General features: G+C 42.6%; 1 protein-coding gene across 3 annotated transcripts in view; it reads left to right on the top strand.

Moving 5' to 3' along the window:
• The window catches only part of CERS3 (ceramide synthase 3), a 61,446-nt gene that overhangs the window by 4,196 nt on the left and 33,503 nt on the right, over positions 1-23,747 (top strand). For 2 of the 3 annotated variants that reach the window (XM_050967158.1, XM_050967156.1), the window contains exons 2-3: positions 20,692-20,907; positions 22,593-22,710. In XM_050967158.1, coding sequence (XP_050823115.1) covers positions 20,726-20,907; positions 22,593-22,710 — 300 coding nt within the window. In that variant the 5' untranslated portion in view covers positions 20,692-20,725. Of the gene's footprint in view, positions 1-1,422; positions 1,495-20,691; positions 20,908-22,592; positions 22,711-23,747 lie in introns of all 3 variants that reach the window. The other variant, XM_050967157.1, reaches the window with a different exon arrangement.

Raw genomic sequence — 23,747 nt, 5'->3', positions numbered from 1 at the left:
AATTATTACGTACCGCAGTTGTGCACCCCTTAGAGGTATGGTTGCTGTCTGGAAATAAACAGAAGGGATTGATCTACACAATGGACAGAATGCTATCTAGCTGCTGAATAGGAGGGGGAAAAGGCATTAAACTAGATGTGTGGTTTGTTTGTGTGTGTGTGTGTGTGTGTGAGTGAGAGAGAGAGAGAGAGAGAGAAAAACAAGCTAAAGAGAAGGTATGGTCTGCTTGCATTGGATTTCTAACTGTGGGCTGTGCCCCCCCAGGGAGAGTTATCAGGGGAGCTCAAGGACTTCACTGATTAAGAATAAACCCAGCATATCCTGCTGCTGGCCAACTCCCACGGGATCTGTACAGGACAAGAGTTCACTCTGATCCCCTCTCCCTCTCTTTCTGTCTCACCGTTACTCTCCCTGTCTCTTCTTTCCCATTGCTGTGCTGGGAATTAAACTGGCAGTTGCACCACACCTGTGTCCTGGCCCCACAGTAAGTGTTTTTCACCGGGTGTGCACATGCATGCAGGGAGAGGGCAGCGCTGCTGCACACAGGCATGAGTTGCCGCTTTGGGCAACTGGCATTCAAACAGGACGTGTGAGCCTCCTCCCACATATGCTGGTCACATGGTGATTTTCCTCATCCCCAACCTCCTGGGCTCTGAACTTTGCACCATCTCTATTCCCCTGTGATGAGGGGGATTCACCTGGGACATGAATCTGAATGTGGAGGTGCAGCAAAAAAAAAAGAGTTTAGGAATCTCCGGTCTGATGGATTGACTCTAAAGCCAGAAAGACAGGAGCTCCTGAGTTGAAATCCTTGCTTTGATGCTGATTGAGTATTAAGAAGGGTTGATCCTGAGAGACTTAACCTTTCTTCCTTTGTTTCCCCCTATGTGCAATGGGAATAGCTCACAGGAGTGCTGTGAGGACTAAATACTGAATTAATATTAGCACCTTGAGGGGGAAAGGACGCAATATAAACACCAAATATTAACAACATCTAGTTAGGGCTAATACAGAGTTCAAAGAGAATGTTCATAAAATTTTACAGAGTCTGTGTTATAAATGTGAACAACAGAGTTCATTCTTTTGCCGCATTTATTTATTTAGACTTATTTCAAACGCACACGTTTAAAGCTGCAGCCTGTACAAGCTTACAACTCTGTCAGAAACAAAGTTGTGAGATGTTTAATGTAATGCTAAGGAAGAAACTTACTTCTAGTTCCAGTTACAGTAGAACATTACGCACTTCTATGCTTCAGATTCCTTTGGCCAGGAGGTTTATTTGGCAGGAATGGACAAGATCATACCAGTCAAACAGGAAAGAATGGCTTTATCCCACAGGAGAGAATTTGATAACAGAACAAGTTGGAATATCGCATGTGCAGAAATCTGACTAAAAATCGTTCACAACCAATTCTTCTCTAGGCACCTCCTGTATGAGTCAATGAGCATGTGATGATTCAACAGCTACCATCCTGAAGATTTATCAGTAATATCGTAAGTAGAGCATTTATCAGTAATACAGTACATAACTAAGGAAATTAGTTGCACCAGCTTGAAAGAGCTCACAGAAGAACTGCCACATTGACACTTTTGAACTGTTAAACACAGGAGTGGTGATAAATATTTCAGAATGAACGGTACAGACAAATGTAGACCCCCAGCTAAAATCAAGACCACCTCTTTAAGCCTTGTCCTGAAGGGTATTTGATGGGGACTAATTTAGCTACAACGAGTCAGGAAAAAGATCTTGGCGTCATCGTGGATAGTTCTCTGAAGATGTCCACGCAGTGCGCAGAGGCGGTCAAAAAAGCAAACAGGATGTTAGGAATCATTAAAAAGGGGCTAGAGAATAAGACTGAGAATATATTATTGCCCTTATATAAATCCATGGTACGCCCACATCTCGAATACTGTGTACAGATGTGGTCTCCTCACCTCAAAAAAGATATTCTAGCACTAAAAAAGATTCAGAAAAGAGCAACTAAAATGACTAGGGGTTTGGAGAGGGTCCCATATGAGGAAAGATTAAAGAGGCTAGGCCTCTTCAGTTTGGAAAAGAGGAGACTAAGGGGGGGTATGATAGAGGTATATAAAATCATGAGTGATGTGAAGAAAGTGGATAAAGAAAAGTTATTTACTTATTCCCATAATACAAGAACTAGGGGTCACCAAATGAAATTAATAGGCAGCAGGTTTAAAACAAATAACAGGAAGTTCTTCTTCACACAGTCAACTTGTGGAACTCCTTACCTGAGGAGGTTGTGAAGGCTGGGACTATAACAATGTTTAAAAGGGAACTGGATAAATTCATGGTGGCTAAATCCATAAATGGCTATTAGCCAGGGAGGGTAAAGAATGGTGTCCCTAGCCTCTGTTCATCAGAGGATGGAGATGGATGGCAGGAGAGAGATCACTTGATCATTGCCTGTTAGGTTCACTCCCTCTGGGGCACCTGGCATTGGCCACTGTCAGTAGACAGATACTGGGCTAGATGGACCTTTGGTCTGACCCGGTACGGCTGTTCTTATGTTCTTATTTGAAACCAATTAGTGGTCTCATTTCTACAGCTTGAAAACGTTGCTGCTTGCTCACTGGTAGTGAGAACAAAACAGTGGAATTCATTCCTTTCCCCTCCCGTGGTGTAGATTTTGTCTTTTAGCATGACCATTTCTGGCCCCTTGTATGCTGATTGGCATCCTCCTTTTCCTTTTGGACCAAATGTTCATGTGCGTCTGCTTTCAACTTAGGCCTGCAAAAACCCTGATGTGCACTCACTTAAGAGTTTTTGTCCCTAATCAGAGCGGTCCCTAATCAGAGGGGTAGTCGTGTTAGTCTGGATCTGTAAAAAGTGGCAAAGAGCCCTGTGGCACCTTATAGACTACCAGATGTATCAGAGCATAAGCTTTCCTAGTCTATAAGGTGCTGCAGGACTCTTTGCCACTTTGTGCCTAATATTCAGCATATTCCAAATTTGGTGTGATGGGTGTGCTGTTATTGTTAGTAAAACACTTGATAGTGGGAGTACATTAGAAATCTTTATTCCCCTCCAGCTGAACTGCAATAAAATAATGCATTAAATATCACTCCTGAGAGATGGGACAACCTGGTTGACGAGACAGGAACCTTCCCTTCACTTGCAAACCAGCGTAAATTAAGAGCCAGATCATACCTTCTTGCAAGACTGGTTCTGGGGAGAAAAATTTTGCAGTGGTTCCAGTATAAAGTTGTCCCTACATTTTTCCTTGTGGGAGGGGGGAAATACATTGACAGGCATTCTGTACCCACATAAAGAAGCAGGGGATTTGGCTCCCAAGTCAGCTCCATGGGTTTTGATGCCAATGTGTCTTTCTAGCCTACCCATGCATTTCATTGCTTCAGAGTGCTTTATTTTCATCAGTTTCTAAATCTTGATGAAATAACATTATGTTAGCAGGGTTTAGGGGGGAGGTTAGCAGAGAAATTACTTTTTTTTATATTAAATGCCAGGTGATGTAGAACCTTCTCAGTCTTAAGCTTTTGGAAACCACTTTTATGCCACTGTAGACTATTATCAGACAATAAATAACTACCATCTGACTTGAAAGAGTTTAGCAGAACGAAACCTCTTAAAACTAAACTGCAGGCCTTTCTTTGGACTCTCATACTCACTAGCTCTGAATTCTAGAAGTTAAAAGTTTAGCATGGCACAACTATTTTACTAAATAAGCCTTTCCTTACAAGACACCCAGTTGGAATGTATCTTTTAAAATGTATTCTGGTTTTATCATTTCTCTTTTGTATAGCTACTTAGGAACTATGAGGGTAGAATTCACAACCAGGATCTGGGTTCATTGAGTCAGGTAAATACAACTGGCTGGAAAATGGGGAATAATTGTCAGTGTTTCATTTTTTTTATTGAAGTTTTCAATCGGCCCTATAGATAAGGGCTTTTCTTGCTTCTACTTGTAAATTAATTATTTGGATAAATTCACCTGTTAGCTGGTTTTCTTAAGTCTTTGAGGATTTTTTTTTAAATCCTGGCACAGTGTGATTCTTCACCATTGATTTCTGTGCCTATATAGCTGAATTGTCACTTGCCTAGGTAGGTGGGACATGCATTTCTGGAATTTATGTTCTCTAGTGGTCAGTCAGAGATGCTTTCTGGCTATTTTTATTTCATAGGGCAAGATGTCTCTAGTTTGCTTTGGTTTCCCTTAGAGTTGAGGTTTGTCATCCCCTCATGGAAAGCACTCGCAAAGTGCGGTGGTAACGGAAAGGTCAGTGGGCAGTTTTGGCCAGTTGATGGAGATGGCTTAGAGTTGAGTTCGCTTGTTGTTTAGGCAATAATATATATATTTAATGTTGTAATGGAGTCCAAGTACTGCGGTGAGTGGCACCCAAGAAATGCTTTAAAAGATGTTTAAAATTGGTGTCTTCCATTGTATTATCTACAATTGTGCTTGGCAGAATTTGATTTTTATTTTTTTAATAATTTCAATGGATAATATCAACGTTTATTTGTAAGCATTTTTTTTAGATTTTTATCAATTAAGTTTTCACAGTTCTCTGAATGTATGGGATGGCAGATAATTTATTTAATGAGAGTAGACATTTAGATTCAGAAAGTTAAAGCTTTATCAGCAGTTAACACTGTCAACATCATGTGTCAAAATATACCAAGTAAATATCCTTAAATCAACCAATCGTACCTGTTTTTACTATTCATTCAGTAGTCCCTTTGTAACCAGCCTTATTCAAGTCTAAATCACTGGATTTGGACTCTCCTAAGTTCTCAAGCAGCATTTCTCTTACATTGTCTAGCTGTACATTTGAATGATTCTAGATGGAAATATATTTTTGTTGATTTGTGTATGTCCATGAAATCTACATTTATCAATAAAAATCTAATTCTTCCAAGCTCCTCTAAAGCAGATTTGAATTTCCTTCAATCAGACCCAGGGGTTTGAAGCAGATGAGAGCAACAGTGAAGAGGTTGTGAATCAAGGCATCCCAAATATCCCGATGCCTCTGAAATGAAAGGGACTATATTAACCAAACGATACATGAATCAACTTGCTCTACGCTTCCCTAGTTGAGAAAGCGTTCTTAGATGTTCTGTTTGTTTGGCTCACAGTCACAATTCAGATGTGGGAAAATGTAGAAATAGTCTCTGAGTTGCACAGCAAAGTTGTAATGTTGCCTTTCTGAACTAAACCTTCAAGTTAAATGTTTCTGTACAGCTTCAGTTTAAATACCACTCCCAGTTTTATATAGTAGGACTGAAGAAATGAAATGCACCCAGCTCATAAGGGATGCTGTACTCCTCTCTCCTCCTCCCCCCACCCCCCAAAAAATCCCACCCTTTGATGCAAACAACCTTGAGCTTTGGAGAAATTTAGACCCCAGTCCAAACTTATTGCATTATTGTATATGGATTACTGTTTTATTATTGCTAGCAGAACCAGGGAGCAGAGGGAGAGGCCTAACTGAGCCTACCAGCCTTCCTCCAGAGCCAAAACTTTGGAGGCCACATGGCCCTGGCAGTTATCCTCATCACTCTTGCCAACAGCACCAGGAGGTGGTGCCTTTACATTCCCAGGATGCCATCAATTCCAGACTGTCAGCTGTTTTGTGGAAGACATGGTACAGAATGGCCTTTGATTACTACCATATCCTAATTAGAACAGGATGTCGTATTTAAATAGTCATTTGAAGTGAATCAAAATTGATAAGATCATAAATATGCAGGGCTAGATCCTCAGTGGGTGTAAATCAGCATAGCTCTATAAACATCATTGAAGCTATGGCAGTTCATACCACCTAAGCAACTGGACCCCACTATGGAATTAGTTTCTGTAAAGTATCCAGTTGACACTGAGCCATGAAGTGCTCCATTATATAGTCAGAAAAAAGGGAGTCCCTTTCTCAAATTTTATGTTCAAATCCACCCTGGAGTACACAATTATCTAATTATGCCCACATGTCTGTGCAGTTTTGTGTATTGTGAGGTTATTTTTCTGTGTTACTAGCACATCATTCTTGTGATTGTGTATAGAGCAAAATTAGAAAAGAGGAGAGAAATGCTCAGATGTACAACAAAATAGCTACACCATAAGGTTTAGAACCATTCTCCCTTTACTATGTTGAAACCAGCAATAGTGAAGACATTCTGCATTATTACTCAAAAGTTGCATCCCGTGGTTTTGCACAACATCAGGATTGCCCTCAGTCTGAAATCTTGAATTGCAGCTTTACTGGGTGGGTCTTGGAAGAATTTGAAGGCGTTCTGCAGTTGGGGCGTGTTTACCTATGAGAGAGTAGCCAGCATATATGCCTGTTTTTTTGCTAACACGCTAGCATGCTCTGACTGAACCGCTGTAAAGGTAGGCACTTGTTCCTTTCATGCTGTATACTGAGGATCTGAGTTGTTAGCATGCACTGGTCTCTTAACATTGTCTGGCTCATAAAGAAAAATAGCAATTCTACTAACACAACTTAAAACAAAGTGTTTGAATGAGCCAGATGTTTGGGATAGGTTTTAGCAAGCCCTTATTTGAAAACTCCTTTTTATATTTTATGACTGATTCATTTGGAGATGGTTCTTGTATTTTGAAATATGTTTACTTTTTAAATTTGTGAGTAAAGGTTAGAATAGCAGCTTTTGCCCCTCTCCTATTTTACTTATTTGATCACTATCCCATAAAGTTTTAATGGGATAGTGCTAAATTCTTAAATTCAAGGAGTGAAAAATCATTTTTAACAGGAAAACTCAGTGAACTAACTACAGAGATTTTGTTTCTTTCTTTTTGCAAGTTTTAGGAAAATACTTGAATTCAAGTCACATGAGAGAGGTGGCTGTGATTTTTGTGGGGATTTTTTTTAATTTTATTTTTTGTAAAAAAATAAAATAAGTAAGAAAACTGTTCTACAGGGGGGAAAAAAAGTAGATTTTAATGTCAGAACGCAAAATGTCTGTTCTGTATTAAGATCATTCTGACCAAAGAGCTGAAACAGGTATTGCCACAAATCACACATTGAAATGAGTTACCACAACTATTACTTTCAGAGTGATGGTATCACACTTCGCGTGCCCCTGCAGAGAGCTTTTTATGAGGAAACCCACACATTTTTTGGCCTGTACCTTTTTTTTTTTTTAAAGATAGATTTTGTAATTTCCTAGCCTCCATGTCAGATTTCCCCCCCCACACACAAACACACACCTCTTGTCATTAAATAAATGTTGACCAACTCTATTGGTAGGCGCGTGAACCAATTTGCGCGCATTTCTGGGGCTGGCCAAACATATGGGACACCTGTCATGAATCTGGTACCTGTATATTTAACCACATTTTCCACAGAGCATGCTGTTCATAAAGTCATAACTAAACTAACTCAAAACCAGTTCAGAGGCTTTTTATCATACTCCTTATCCAGCATTAATTCAAGTTTAAAATAGTAGCTGTTTTTTGACATAGCTCTGAAAAGAACTGTGTAGCGAGAGTTGAATTTTTTCACTTTCTCTCCTAACTCAGCAGAATGGATATAGTCAAACTCTCTAGGACAATTCATCTTTGAGCAGAAACACAGCATGAAAATGTTCAGCCTGAAAGGAGACTTTCCAAAAGTTTTGCACATGTAAAACAGGGAAAGTATAATAAAAATTGAGCTGCTGTCTTAATTACAGCAATTGCTACTGAGTGAGCACTATTTTATATATGCTACAATAGTAATCGAATAATAAGTAATGCGATAGAGTAATAAAAGACATAAAAATCTTCTGACTCATAATTAAATGAAACGCTATGGTTCAGATTTTATATTGTTATTAAGGAAATTTGGAGTTAGAAGTCCTACAGCAATCATAACTCAGCTCTGTTGTGCTTGCATATTAGTTTCTACCGTTCCCATCATGAGAGACCCAGCAAGTTTGACTACTTTCAGTTTTACTCTGCTCTGCCACCAATTATATTTGCATATTCCTCAGGGTGTTGTCCATGCTGCAGCATAGATCCTGTGAAAACAAAATTTAAGTGGAACATAGTGATTGCATATTCAAATAAAGTTGATGGAGATGCTCAGAGCTATCAACCTGCATTTCAGCACTTCACAGGTTAGAAGATAGTGCAGACTATGCACCTGTCAATCAAAACAGATGATCCATCTAAACCTGAGACATTTGATGCCAAGGATGCAGATTGGGCCATGTTTCTCTGATGGACAGATGCACAGGACTATCACCATTTCAGATTGAATTTGATTGACGCTAAAATGGCCATTGGGACTATATTTTTAACGTAAATATTATCAATGGTGAAATTAAATTTAAAATGTGATGCTGGGAAGATGTTGCAGTGAAACTAGCCAACAGTGATGGGAAGGCAACCATAGGGGGCGAGTTTAGATCATGTGGAACTGCCCTGCTCTAGAGTTAACTCAAAAACCAAATCCTGGGAAGATTTGACTCTGCGGTTAAAAAACAAATAGCACATACTTAGGTCGCGGTCTTGTGATTGTTGAAGTCCATGGCAAGATTCCCATTAACTACAATAGTATAGGAGAAAAGATTGCTTGCAAAGAAAATCAAAGTGTGAAATGTAAAGAGTCAAGGCAAATTAGAAAATTGATAGTCCTGTCGTTTTCACCATCTTTCTTTTTAAGTCAGCCTCATGCTTTTTTGAGGTCTGACTTTTTTTTCTTTTTTTTTTGTTTGAGTTGGCAATGCTGTTGCTAGCTCTGCTTCAGACATCTCTCCATGATAAGTGTAATTTCGACAAGCAGTTAGTTGGTTCCAAGGGCCTCCCACAATTTTCAAACCTTGCTCATTGCTCAAAGCCAAAAGTTTAGGTGGGATGCTAATCCTTATTAATCCTTTTGAAAAGGGCTCTTTAATCCTCCTTGTTGCAGTCAGGCTAAATATTGTCCCACTGCTTTAGAGCCTCCTATCTGAATGATTAGACATGGCCTGGCAGTCTAGGGCATAGGCGTGGCTGTCTCCTCATGGCTGCCTTATCAAGAGGAGCTATTCTGATAAATTAACTGCTGTGAATGGCACAGAGAATTGGGGTGAAGGTTTTTTGCCATTGCTAAGCATATCTTACCCCAATGGCCCCCTATGTTCCTCTTGACTTACTTCAACAGGACTCTTATCCTGCCTGAGGTGAGCATAGAGGGTTGTATGCTCCCTGTAACAAGGTGTGGCTTGCCCCATGGTCTGGAGAACCCAAGGTTAAGCCAGCCTTATAGGATGAAACGCACATGAGAGGGATCTGGTGATTCCAGTACAAAAGGAGCAGGACACAAAGGTGGAAGCCCAGGAAATGGCAGTAGGGGCAAGAAGGCTCCTTCAGGGCTCTCAGTCAGTATAGGGGGAAGCTCAAGAAGCAGGAGAGAGTGAGGAAAGCTCTCCAGGCAGGGAGGTATTTTGTGTAACGGGGAAAGATTGCAAAGGCCCACCTGGAAAGGCCTGGGGAGAAGGGCAAACTGCAGGCATGAGGTGCTGGGAAGCAGCAGGATAGTCCTTTGGGGAGGTGGGACGCTGCCCTGCTGAGCCTGGGATGAAGATTGTGAATGTGTGCTTTATTTTGGATTATCAGTAGAGAGACACTGAACTGGGGTTGGGGCCTACAGCTGGTATGCACCTGAGGATTCAGTAAACTGGTCCCCAGGAGGGGATTGTTTGGATTGAGTGAGTTCTTCTTAAAGGGCCCCGTAGAGGGGGGAAAACAGAGGTAGGGTGCCACAGAGAGACCTCTGGCTGCGAGGCAGCACCTGGAAGATGGTTGCCTGTCTTGCACTCCCATTTAGAAGAGTGAGCAAGGCTTTTATTGTTAGGGTAGGCATCAGGGTGCTAGTGCATGTGTCACTGTACTAAGACTCTAAGCGTGTCCAGTACAAAATAGTTTTTTAGAAAAGCTGCAGTGACTCCAAAAGAGCCAATTCTCTGCCAGTTAATAAAAGTGCTGTACCTTCTCCCCTGACCAGTTTGACTCTGGAATGCTTGCAAATGCATGACATGGGGTCAGGTGTTTTGTCGAACTAAAGATGAAAGTAATTATTCCTTGGACTCTAGTGAAATCATTTCTTGCATTTTGGTGCTATTGCCTCGCATGGTAGATCTAGCATTGTTACATGTACAAATAAAGCTCTTATTTAGCAGGTGGAAGGTGAACAGGATTTGACGCAGAGATGGATATGTTTGTAAGAGGTGCTGTAACCCTGGGAAATTTTTTTTTACCCATGAGACATTTGTCTTTTCATTCATAATCGATGCAATTGAATTAAAGCTCAAATGCAAATTTAGGGAACTATGTGCCACCTTAATAAAAGATCATCTTGACCGTGAATACAGAATAACCATGCAAAAGCAATTGAACTTAACTCTAACCTCATTTTCAATGGCTCTACTGGCTTCCAGAGTTTTGGGAAATGATGAATGGTAGATTTAAGCCTGTAATTGATCCAATAGATGGCAGCTTAGTTTGGGTTTAGGGAACCAAATGAAAAGGTTTGGTGGGCTAGTTTTGCAAAAGGTGAGAGAAAGGAACACCTGACAATGAACTTCTTAAAAGTCAGAACATAAGTTGTTTGTTTTTTTCATTTTTTGCATGTGTCTCAGTTTGGAAAAGGAAATGTAGTCATTAGTTTTGAGTCAATTTCACTGTCAGATTCTCATGCACAAGCACAATGCTGCAATGCTGAAGTTGTACCTTATACAGAGGATGGCATGTTTGGCTTTGTTTTTATTTTGTTGTTCATTGGAATAATTTTAAATTTTATTCTACTTTAATTTCACAGAACTATTTTTCTTGGCCTTAGATTTTGTAAAAGCATTTTTTTTAAATCTTAATTTTGGGCCAAATGTGACTCGAGTATTCCTTTTGTTAGTCATATCAGAAGCTTGCTAGAGGGAGTGTGAATGGTCACTTGGCAGTGTTGTAAGAATTTAACCATTTTACAATTATTTACAGAATTACTAAGGAACATCATTCAGCAGCTGTGTCTCAGTATTTATGAGCCTGGACCATTTTGGGTCCTCTAGAATCCTGCCAAGTTTATCAACCCTTTTATTTCTTATTCTATGAAGGTTCTTCTACCGCCCTTATCACGGTAGTATTTGAGTGTCTCCAAAAGTGCACTAAGCAACACAATTATTATCTGTCACATGTGGTTCATTCTCTCTCTTGCATTCTCTCCAAGGGGAGCATTGCATGGGGAGTGGAGGGTTTATGGTTTGGTTATGGCAGAAAGTTCACTTGTGTCTCAGGAGCACAACTGTCAACCATGGTCTTTATACCAAGTTTTAAGTGATCTTTTAGATATGCTGGGCCCAGGGCCTTACTGATAAGGAATGAGAACTTGAACTTGACTCAATATCCTATGGGAAGCCCGTGAAGAGAGTGGAGAACAAGTCTGATGCATTCCTAGTAGCCGTTGTTGCTGAACAGATGCTGCGGTGTTCTGTACTAGTTGGAGATACCTAAGGTCTGATGGCTTTCTATCTACCTATATTGCATTATCATAGTGGAGCTCAGAGGAGACAACAGTATGTATAACTGAGGCCAAATCTTTGTCAGTTAGGATGGGATGGAGTCCCCTGCCAACTGGAAATGATAGAACGTTTTACTTGCAGATTCTGTTATGTGAGAGATTAGTATCCAGGAGCTCTCCAAGCTACAGCCTGAATTCACCAGTTAGCCTTGAACCAAAGAAAACTACTGTTTCTGTGAACTCTTCAGAATGCTTTTCTCTGCCCACCAGCATCACCTCTGTCTTGAGTGGATTCAGCTTGCATCAAGAACCTCCTTTGCTACTCACTGGGGAAAATATAATGTCCCATCTATAGAGAAATGGCCTCCAGAGCCAATCTGCAGCACAGGAGGAGAGGCAAGGCTGGGGACTGGTATGAAAGAGTGAAGAGAGGGAGAGCAGTTCTTTAAGGGATTAGTTTGGTTGCAGAAGAAAAGGAGTTGGAGCTATGTTGTCAAGAAACATCAAGGATAGTTAGAGAAGAGGCATCTGAGGCCAATTGACTGGAGATCACAAAAGGATTATGATGGGATGCCTGGTAAATGGGGAATGGCATAAAGGAGTGGGGGAGAAAGAAGAAGTGGCTAAGGTGGTGAGTCACTCCAGCATTGAAGGTCACACAAATAGGTGCAAGAGAGGCCATGAGAGGGGTAGGAAGGGTGATCAGTGTAGATACTGAATGAATTCAAGTTAAAAGAGGGAGAGGCTGAGGTGAGAAAGAAACAGGAGAATCAGGCATCAAAGCCAGAGAAGGAAGAAAAGGAGCCAAGGGCCCACATGTGTTAGGAGAGGGGAGAGATGAGTTGGATGGAGTGGACTTCAGAGAAGGAAAAAGTTGGTGGGAGGGAGGAGAAAGTATGGAAAAGACAAGGAGGATGTCAACATGTGGAGGAGATCCACCTCTTGGGGTGGGAGAGAAGGACTGGGCAACCCCTGGAGCAGAGTCGGAGGGAGATGGCCGAGTTTCAGTGCGGAAGAGGAGGAAGCAGGGGGTGGATCACAAACTGAAATAAGCTATTTGGAAATGGGGCTTTAGTTCTGTATGGAGTGGGAGGGAAGGACCCAGAGATCAGAGAGATGGGAAGATTAGTAGGGAGGAGCCCCTGCGGGTGGCTGAAGGTAAGGAAGGGAGCAGGCATAGGAGGAGTGCTTGTGTGGAACATGTACTGCCAGAGGAGAGGGTGGAGACAAGAATGAGTGAGCCGAGGCAATCAAGAGAGGTGCTATGGCTGCAGCGATAGGAGGAAAGAAGGCAGCAGAACGCGTGGGAGCAGAATGGAAGGTGGTGGGGGAGTGAAACAGGACGGAAAGGGTAAAGTAAATAAAGAACATGGACAACATCTGGAAGATATGGTGAGAAGGAAAAGGCAATGGTGCAGAATGGGAGGGAACTTGTTTTATTTTAGATTTGCCTGTCATCCACTAGGGTATATGGACCTGACCCCAGGCAGTGCTTCCATTAACTTCAGAGAGCATTGAATCAGGCCCTGCCCCTCCTGGGACAGTGCATTGTAGCTCTCAGTGCTTAAGATGCTGCCTCACACTTAAACAATAACAAATCTGGATTTGTGTTCTCCAGGTTTGTGCTTGTTTTGGGGGTGTGTTCATATTCTCCTTATGATGAACACCAGGCATGATGCAGTATTCATTTCTTTCAACTTCCCATATACCATTGTGCATTTGAAAGACTTGATAGTGTGACGCTGATTGTGTCAGAACTTTCAATTGTAGGAATACTATCCTGTCAGTTGATTAGTTTCAGGGGACACCGCATTAATAATCCTGAATATTTTCTAAATGCCTGTCTTTGTTTAGCTTTTTGTTTTTTAAAGGTACCTTTTTTACGTAGTAGGAGGTTGTATAATCTCATGAACTTGAATTTGGGCAAAACATTTTCTCTTTTCACCTGCTAAGTGGTTATGTTCTGGAATCATAAAGGCAATCAACAATAGATCCTGGGATCCTTTACTGTGATGGACGGACGCTGCTTGGTGTTAGCAGACCACAAAGTCTGCTGCTAAACCCAACAAGTAGCACCTTTGTAGCGTTCATTGCCTGGTCTTAAGCAGCAAGTGCTATGGTTGGTGAATCTGTGTCCTATTTAGTCTTAGCCCCCCTGCCCTTTCCCTGATTAGCATTGATGATTAATAGCTTGGAGTAGCTTCACTATCTCTCCTAGCATCTGGGAAACTTCAGTCATATCTGCTTTCCTCCAAGTCCCTGTACCAGCTTTTCCAGTCTTGTCACATAATTTAATCTTCCTAGTTCTTTGATCATTCTATAATCTGCTAGATCTGTTCTGTCTCTGCCCCATAGGCAGTCTAGCAAGACACTTAGAGAAGCCATGGCTTCCTGCCCCTACTTGTGCAACCCCTGCATTCTGTATGCCTTCTCACTATGTTAAAAGCTAAGGAAAGGCTCTCTTACCTACCCTTCTCCCAGACTTTGGTTTGGATAAAATATCACCTATCCCTGAGTGTCTGGTTTTTGCTTTGCAAAAGAGTAGCTCAACTGAGAGTTTTGTAAAGCCATTCTAGTTTTTGTGGAAAGGGGACAAAATCCTAGCTGTCCGTCTGTACTTTCCCCAGAGTTTGGTGGCCCAGATGCAATGGACCCTGCTTCCAAACAGCGCCTGGCTTTAGTTGGGGAAACCCAACCAGTTAGGTTAAGGCAGATCAAAACCTGGCCTCCTTTGCCAAACCTATTAAAAATACAAGGTGAAAATGTTTTAACAGAACAAATCAGGAACTCTAAGAAATAGATCTGTAAAATGAGCATCACTTTGATATTCTCTGGCTGCGTGTGTGCTTCATGCTTAAATTAATAAGGATTCAGTAGAGCCAGTCTGAAATTCCTCAACCGATCAGTCCTGATTTTCCTGTCTTTTCAGCAGGTTGTTAAAACTTGACCAGACAGGCCAGAGATGAAGGTCTTTCATTGGCAGTGGTGGATGAGCTTCCCTAATATAATGTGTCTAATGTCTAGGATTCAAGGGAACCTTCCAGCTTCCCGAAGTATGTTTCATTGGGAAATCATGCTCTGCAAGGACCCTGAAGTCAATGGCACAGCTCTTATTCCTGTCACTGGGAAGTAGGGTTGAACTTCAAGGAAGTGGAGGTCTTTTCACAGTGGTTCAGCAGAGCATGGTGCATTCAACTGAACTTGATTCCAAACTAAACACACAATCTGTTTGGCTCTGTTTGGAACTAGGAGAAAAGAATGGTGAACATAACTCTTTGAGCAAGCTGGAGACTGCCACTGGGCATGCTTTCAAGATTCATGCAAGAGCCAGCTCCAAATCAAGGTATCTTGCACTTACCTGCAATGAGAGCAGGTTTGGGACTACTGTCGGGGAAAAAACTATGTGAGTCTTATGCAAACAAAAAAAGTTGACCGTCCTTGGAATCCGTAAATCAGATTCTGATCTCAGTTCCTCTGGTGTAAATCCAGATAAACTCCATTATAGCTAGTGCAAGTACCCTAGATTTATGCCGCTGTAACTAACTTGAACAAAAGTCTGTGGGATATCCAGGTTTACACTTGTGTGACCTGCGACCAGAATCTGGCTCTAAAAATTGCTGTTCAGTAGCACATTTATGTTAGAGCTGCAGGTTGGATGGCAGCCTGAAACAGGCTTGTTGTGAAAGTCGCTTAACCAAAACACAAGTGCAGCCAGAAAATAGCAGGCATAGGGGAATGCCCTGACTAGATCCGCTGGGTGGCGCTGGAGCAGGTTTTGCCGACCTCTCTGAAATGCTGGCAGCTGGCATTTGGCAACTGCCAAGTATTTGCTATATTTAGGGTTGAAACAAGTTCCAGTGTTTAAAGTGTGTGTTTGAAATTGGTGCTCGTGGAAAGTGCCAGATTTGCAGCCGTGGGGAGTGAAGTCCTCTGTCTACGGAATGCATACAGATAAGCATTTACAGGGCAAGCTTCCCAGCCACTGTTCTGGCAATGTGCCTTAAACCTGACCTGGTTCAGACTTAGGGTATGTCAACACTGCAATCCAAGGTGGGATTGCATCTTGGGTAGGCCTGCACTAGCTTTCCCTGCACCGGCATGACTAACAGCAGTGTAGCTGTGTCAGCATGAGCTGTAAGAGCATGCGGGGAACCCTGGGTATGTATTTGTGTTGCTAGGATTGCAGTGTAGAAATTCCCATAGTCTACCCTATCGGAATGCCCAGGTGTAAGAGAGGCCCCAGCAAGCCTCTGCCACCCGGGACACCCAGAACAGGGAGCACAAGCAGGGGAAGAAGCAAGTACCCCCAGCACTGCTATGGGTAACGAATGGAGCATGTCTGGATGGGATCATGGCTCTGTACCAGCTTGTGGCTGCAGAGAAGTGCAGCGACACCTTCCTTACAAGTGTAACAAGAAATGCTGCATGCGCCCCTCCCTGTCCCCAAAGAGTCCTGGAGGCAAAGGGGCTGGCTAAGGTTCAAGGTGTGCCCTTTCTCCCCCGAGCATCTCACAGCCTTCAAAGCCGCAGATTAGTCTTTAATGGGCGAAAATCACCCAAAGTGACTGGCAATAACAACAGCAGCCGTCAAAATACTACGTGAAGTAGACAAGGAGGATCCCATTACTGGTGACGGGTGGTGAATGAAGCACAGGGTGTGGACTGTGTGGTGCAACAGGGGACACACATAGAAAAAGCAGGCTAGGCAGGGTCCTGGGACCTTGCTTACAAAATAAATTGGGCTCTAGTATTAAAACATAAAGCTACATTGGAGGTTTTCTGGGAGCAGCTGTTGCGCATCGGTAGAAGTGCTTGGAGAGAGAGTTGGTGAGCAAAGGTGGATGGGGGTAACTGGGGGAAGCTGAGGAGAATTGTAGTATTCATAAGCTTGATGAAAGGAAAAATAAAGTGTCAAGGGGGCAATGGGATGGATCATTTGATCATTACCTGTTCTGGTCATTCCCTCTGGGACACCTGGCACTGGCCACTGTCGGAAGACAGGATACTGGGCTAGATGAACCTTTGGTCTGACCCAGTATGGCCGTTCTTATGTGGACTTAGAGGGAGGAGTTTTCAAAATTCCACTGGATTTAGGAAGGTGGTATCTGGCATAACTGAAACAAACTTGGAGCAGGCAGTGGTTGCAGGGCGTTTTTATTACAGAGGAGGGCAAACTACAGCCCACGGGCCACATCCGTCCCTGGGACCATCCTGCCTGGCTCTTGAGCTCCAGGCCAGGGAGGCTAGCCCACGGCCCCTCCCCCACAGAGTTGCGTGGGCAGTGCTCTGGGCGGCAGAGCTGTGCACTCCCGCCGAGCAAAGCGGCAGCGTGTCTGGCTCTGGCTGGCCCAGCAGCCAGACATGCTGCTCTACATTCTCTACTCGGCATGGTAAGTGGGCCGGAGGCTTGTATAAGGGGCAGTCAGGGGACAGAGCAGGGGGTGGTTGAATGGGGCAGAGTTTTGGGGGGGGGAGCGGTCAGGGGATGGGAAACGGGGTGGGGGGGTTGGATAGGCATGGTGTCCCAGGGGGTTTATCGGGGGGGGTGGATGGGGTCAGGGCACTCAGAGGACTGGGAGCAGGGGGGTTGGATGGGGGTGGGGTCCCCGGGGGGCAATCAGGGGGTGGGAATTGGGAAGGGGTGGATAGGGGGTGGGAGCCAGGCTGTTTGGGGAGGCACAGGCTTCCCTACCCAGCCCTCCATCTAGTTTTGCAACCCCAATGTGGTCCTCAGGCCAAAATGTTTGCCCACCCCTGTTTTATTAGGATACCAAAAAACAATCAAATGGTAAATTTAAGGAATAAAACTACTAGGCAGTCCAGCACTCCAGATGGACCATGCTGTTTTGAGCTGAGATCAGAGACCAAGTCCTGACTCTCAGGCCAAGGTAGTGCCTCGAGCAGCTTCTTGGTGGAAGAGACTGTTCTGCCACTCTCAAGGGCCTACCCTGCCCCTCCCCATCAAAGCACAGAGTAATATTAATATGTTCCTAATGGACTTTCATCTAGCATGACTTGCCTGGTGGAAGGGTCCTGTGGGAGGAGAAAAGTGGAATCTCAGAGGACCTCCCTTGTCTAGCATAGGAAAAGTTGCATGCGTATTTGTTTGGCATCATGAGGCACTTCCTAGCAGATTGGGAGGGTCTGTATTTTGTTTGAATTAGGGTGCAGAAGTGGAGAACTGTGGATATGCCCCAGAATCCCATTCATAGAGGCATTCTGCATGCTCCCATGGATTCGGGTTTATTGAGGAGAAGAAGCAGGGCCTGTGAATCTCCTGCTGTGTGGATCCACCAGTCATGCTGTGAATCCGGGAGACAGGAGCTGTGAGGGCTACAGCAGAAGCCTTCATGTTGTAGTAGAAATTTCAGGGGCTCTATTCTGCTGCTGCACAGTCTGGCTGGGACTGGATGAATCCTTTGCCTTCCCAGTGCTGCAGAAGCCCCCTGAATTGTACTCTGCCACTCATGTTTCGTATCTATGTGTGCGTACAATTTAAACTTAAGGGCCTGGTCCAAAGCTCAAGAACGTGAATGGAAAGATTTCCATTCACATCCGTGGGTTGTGGCTCAGACCCTAAGGCCCTAATTCAGCAAAGCACTTAAGCATTTGCTTTGGGGGGAGGGATAGCTCGGTGGTTTGAGCATTGTTCCCCTAAACCCAGGATTGTGAGTTCAATCGTTGAGGGGGCCATTTAGAGATGGGTGAGGAACTGTCAGGGACAATACTTGGTCCTGCTAGTGGAAGCAGGGGACTGGACTTGATGACCTTTCAAGGTCCCTTGCAGTTCTGTGAGATAAGTATATCTCCATATATATTTTTCAATGCTTTGCTGGAAAGGAATGAATTGCCGCATCTGGACCTAAAACAGTAAAGTTATTAAATACTACAGTAGCAGTAGTATTGGCACACAGTACTGGAAGGAGAAGATTTTAAAATCCCAAGAATCCAATATAAAGATATGCACTGTCCTCAATATTTCAATATGTCAGGTGTATAAAATCCATGTTGCACCACAGCATGAGGGGAACTTTGGTGCTCAGTCCACTGTACATCAGACTGGTCTCTTTTTATGTGCATTGTAAACTCGGACAGCTTTTGACAGTTTGCAATTTAGTCTGTTTTTAAAAAAAAAAAAACATTCAGGGGAATGACTGTATAATGGAGTCTCTCAACGTAGTCTGTAAACCTCTGTGTCTGAACTAAAAAATCAGGTTTTAAAGCTGTGCTTCATTATCACGGCGCCCGCTAGCTGTAGTTAAGAGTCTGTTAACAGTCCCATTATAAATCCCTGCTTCTAGGAGTTTATAATTCAGCAATAAAAATTTGCTGTAGGCCAAAACTCAGCAGACGAGGTCTCTGCCCAGGAACAACATGATTATCGCTCTCGTCTCCTCTCCCCCGACTTTAATTTATACATATAAATATATACCAACACAATTCATGTAGTAGATTTTTATAATCCCCTTTTGGTATTTGAAATATTAAAGGGGTGAATGAGCAATGTTTCAATACTGACTACTGTGTATGGCCAGTAACTTCATTAAAAGTATCTGGATTACCGCAGCTCCATATGACACAGTCCTGTGACACACAAGTTGTTTCAGAGGTCTGCTGCAGGGCTCTAGAAGAGACCACTCTCTTTTAAGAAAGCATCTAAAAATGGATGCACAATAAATTGACTCTTTGCAGTTGAGTGAAAATGCATCTCTGAAATGGACTAAGGTCTGAATCTGGAAAGTTTGCGTGTCAAAGCCGGTGTAGGTAGAAGCTGCGTGTGAGTGCAAAGTTAAGAGCTAGGTGGTATCCTCTGCACTGAACAATCCTTTACTGAGGAGACATGAGCTCACATGCAATCTTCAGCATGCAAATAATGGGATAAACTCTTAGCATTCAACCCTGCACGTGCTGAAGACTGGTTTCAGACTAGCAGCCATGTTAGTCTGTATCCGCAAAAAGAACAGGAGTATTTGCGGCACCTTAGAGACTAACAAATTTATTTGAGCATGAGCTTTCGTGGGCTAAAACACTGAAGATTGCAAACCATCCCAATGGGGAAGAAGTACCACACTTCAGGTAGAGTTGGTCGAAATTTCCCAACAGAGCACTTTTCCATCTGAAAATGCTGATTGAATTAAATTGATACATTTGCTGCAATGTGTCAACTCTGGTGAAATTTTGTACTGAAACAATGCAGTTTGACCTTATTATTATGAATAATATTGGGTAAAACGCCCTATATTTTATCAAAACAAAATGCTTCAATTACCCAAACACAATTTTCCCAAACTTTTAATTTAGTGGGAAATTCTGATTTTGGGGGGGTGAGGGTGGCGGCATTTCCTTCTCTTTTGGAACTAAGGCAAATTTCAAAATTGCCGAATTTCCCACAAAACAAAATAGCTGGTTTCTGCACAGCTCCATTTTATAAGGCTGCTCTCTGTAAATATGATGTTCGGCACTATGGATAGCTTTGTTTGCAGAATTAGGACCCAGGAGTCTTTTGCAACCAGTCTACTAAGCAGGAGTGACTTAACAACCAAACATTATCAACCTCACCAATACAGAATTGGGTTCCTGTTTGCTTTTTTATCTCTTTTTATCTTGCACTTAATTTAGACCAGCTGTACTCTACACAAGTGTTGTGCAAGCCTATCCTGTGTATTTATACACTAGACTCTAATGTGGGTTCAGTAGATCTGATTGATTATTAACTAAGCTATTGTAAATTGAAATGAGCCAGCACAGAGAAAAAATTGCAGTCAGCAAGGTCTCTTCCCAAAGAGTCAACGCTTATTAATAATTCAAAATAAGATAACATACGTGGAAAAGGAAACAGAAAATGCCCCAGCCTAAGGCATCATTCTAGTTCTGTAATCCTGAACACGGAGCCCAGCTTGCCCAAATGCTTTCTGTTGTGTCTGTTTTCCAAACATCTGGGCATCCTGAGCACCTGTGCAGGAGGAGAGAGATGCCAGGCTGAAGTTAACCCCTTGCTTACCTTAAACAAGGAATTGTTCCTGCAGCTGTTTCATATAGACAGCCAGTCAGATTCTCAGTTGGTATAAATCAGCATAGAGTCTTTGAGGTCATGGAGTGACACCAATTTCCACCTTCATTTTTCATTTGCCATTATTTTTTATTAATCCTAAATACATACTCTGAACAATAATTCTCAAGATATTATTTTCTATTGATATAAATGTGATTTCTCTTCAATGTCAGGACAAATTTGAAATTCTTCTTCTACCTGCTTAGCATGGCATATGTATTAAAGACACTCAACAGCTGGTTCTGGTGGGAGAGCTTATGGATACCTGCCAATTGCACATGGGCAGATCTTGAAGACCACGATGGCATTGTCTTTCCAAAGCCATATCATTTATATGCCACGATACCATATGCTTTTGTGATGCTGATGGTCCGATTCGTGATAGAAAGGTAAGAAACTTGTATGTAATTTTACTTTGTGTCCTGCCCTCAGCTCCAAGGAGATTAGCAAACTAAAATGTGTTTAGTTCTGTATGTGAATTCTTTCAGAAAGATGGGTTTGGCCAATGGTTACACTAGAAAGGTATAATACAGGTAACACAGCAGGTGATAAAAGTAGAATAAGTTTATAGGAATTTTGCCATTATTAAGGTCATGTGACTCTCCACCACCTGCAGTTTCACAGTTTGAATCCTGCAGCTCAGTTTACAAAAGTGGAAAGTGATTGTTCCTGAAGGTATGTTTAGAGGCTGGCGTTTGAGAAGAGACCATAATTTCCTTCCCCCTAGATGAAATCAACCCATAAAATATTCTGATGCCCTTTACTTACCTCACACTGGTCCAGCTCCTCCTTCCTCTCCCTGAGTCTTCAGATCAGTTGTGTAGGATTGAGATATAGCAAATCTACACGTTCTGGAGGGGTTGCAAAGTTCTGTGTCAGCATTTCATGCAGTTCTAGTAAAGATGATTTAAAAAAAAAATCTGGCACCGAACATTGAACTGTTGCTGCAAGCTGTGATCCTACAGGACAAATTGTGGTTGGCACTGTGAGGTTGAGGCATGAGCATGTTAAGCTTTGCAGTCCCCCCCCTTTTTTTTTTATTTCATTCTTTTTGTTTAAAAAAACACAATTAGTATGGTTTTTATAATTATTTCAGGGTAGAATGGGGCTATTTGCAGAGTTGTAAATTGGACAAACTTAAGACAAAATCAGATAAAATCACTTGTGTTCAGGATCAAAAATAATGTGGATTATATGTTTATAACAATTCAGAGTCTTATTCTCCTGAGCAAATTCTTGCCCAACTGTGCCTTGCTTCGTTGCCACTTTGAAACGGCTCATCTGCTCAATTAGCCATCCGGCTGGCCAGCAGTTTATCTGCTTTCGAACATGGAAGATGCTGACCACTCTCTGGGTAATAAGAACTCACTTTAAGCAGGACACCAGCAGGGGTGAGAGGACTTATTCCAAAGAGACCTACCTAACTAGGTCAGCCATGCCAGCAGCACATTCTGCAGCTGTGGGAGGTGGAGCAGAAAACAGCTGCTTCTGCCCTCCAGATGCTGTGCCATTTGTCAGTCAAACCAGCCACCTCTCAGAGAATGTCAATTGGCTGATGGTGACCTTCCTAATAAGCAAGGTCCCTTATTGACTGGAAGGTGCTGAGACAGCCTTGGAAGGGAATAGATCCCCTTCCACCCCCTGATCTGGGTAAGCAGTACTCCTCAGCAGCTTGTCCTCCTCCTCAGACTCCTGTGATGAGAGCTCCCCTCTCTATTTAGGCTGCCTTGACTATTGCATAACATCTCTCCACTAGCAGCCCAGCCTGCCTCTGAGAAATGTAGGGGTGGAAGAGCCAAGAACTTTCCTTTGCAATGTACAGCATTTCAGGACCATGTTTAATTAAAAACCATCCATCGAGCAGTTGTGCAAGCAGGAAGATGCTGGTTTCTGCTGTATGGATACCATTGTTTTTTTTCTTAAGGCAGCTCTGCTGAAGATGCTCATGAATGTTCTACATCTCCTATGACAGATGAACCAGGTTTCAGATTTAATTCCTTAGCAACCTTAAGGGCCAGCTGAATACCATTAACCATTGTGCCTTTTGAGAGAACTTTTCTGTTGTCTTTTTCAGATATATTGCCATACCTTTAGCAAAAGCTTTAGGTATAAAGAACGTAACACGAGTGAAGCCGCAGCCAAATGCTGTTTTAGAGAATTATTTCCGAAAATGCACAAAACGTCCATCCCAAGTAAGGATTCTAATTCTTTTAAGGTGCTTTGGGGGCTGGAAAATCCCAACTCTTAACGTTTCAATCAGCTATCCACAGTGACATCATGCATCCAAGGGATGGATTCCAGCTGATTGATGCATGATGTAATTCACTTGGATTTGTTTTACTACCCAGCTGGCAGGGTATACAGCATCCAAAATATAAAATAAAAGCATTAATAAAATGGTGTAATTTCTTGGCATGTTATTCTAGGTCAGATTGTTAATGTTACTTCTGGTGAACATCAATAATTCATCTCTAACTCCACTCAGAGAAAGCAGCAATGGACAGCTGTCAGTTAAAACAATATTATGCCATGCTTTAAAGGAATAAAATTGAAACAATAGGCTGGAAGCCGTCTGATTGACTCTTCTGTGTTTAGTCGTAGGCTGCATGCGGGATAAAAATACCTTTGATAATGTGTGGTCGGTTTTGAAACCAAAACAAGAGCAATTAAAATAAAACTCCAGCATTTTGCAAACGCAGAAAATGAATCAGTCTGTTCATGAGAGGGACATACCGCGGCATGGACATTGTCTGAAAATACTCCCTTTCTTAACATGGCCAGTGGATATACACTTCCCATGCCTAAGAGAAAGGAGTAAGGGCTAGAACCACAAACTGAACTGGAGCTGCAAGGTTCTATTCCAGCCACTATTGCTGGCTTACTTTCTCTTTAGCCCAGTATGGCCAAAGAGGGGCCTGCTAATGGGATCAGACCTAAATTGCACATGCAAACTCCTCTACCTTGGGCAAGTAGCTAGACCTCTCTTCTTCACTTCCCCATCTATACAACAAAGGTGACAATTACCCATCAACCAGCATAGGAATGTCGTGAGGATTAATCTTTGAAGATAAGTGCCAAGTTTTAATTATTTTATCTCCATGCAACAGATGAGGAAACTGAGGCAGAGAGAGTGTGTGTCATACAGCAACTTTTTGCAGCTGGGATCTCCTTTGACTCCCAGACTATGACTTAACCACAAGACCATCCTCCTTTACTTTATACAATAAAT

Source organism: Gopherus flavomarginatus, chromosome 9, assembly GCF_025201925.1.
Source record: "Gopherus flavomarginatus isolate rGopFla2 chromosome 9, rGopFla2.mat.asm, whole genome shotgun sequence".
Classification (NCBI taxonomy): domain Eukaryota; kingdom Metazoa; phylum Chordata; order Testudines; family Testudinidae; genus Gopherus; species Gopherus flavomarginatus.
The sequence above is the reverse complement of the archived record's forward strand: the minus strand, read 5'-3'. Positions and strand labels throughout refer to the sequence as shown.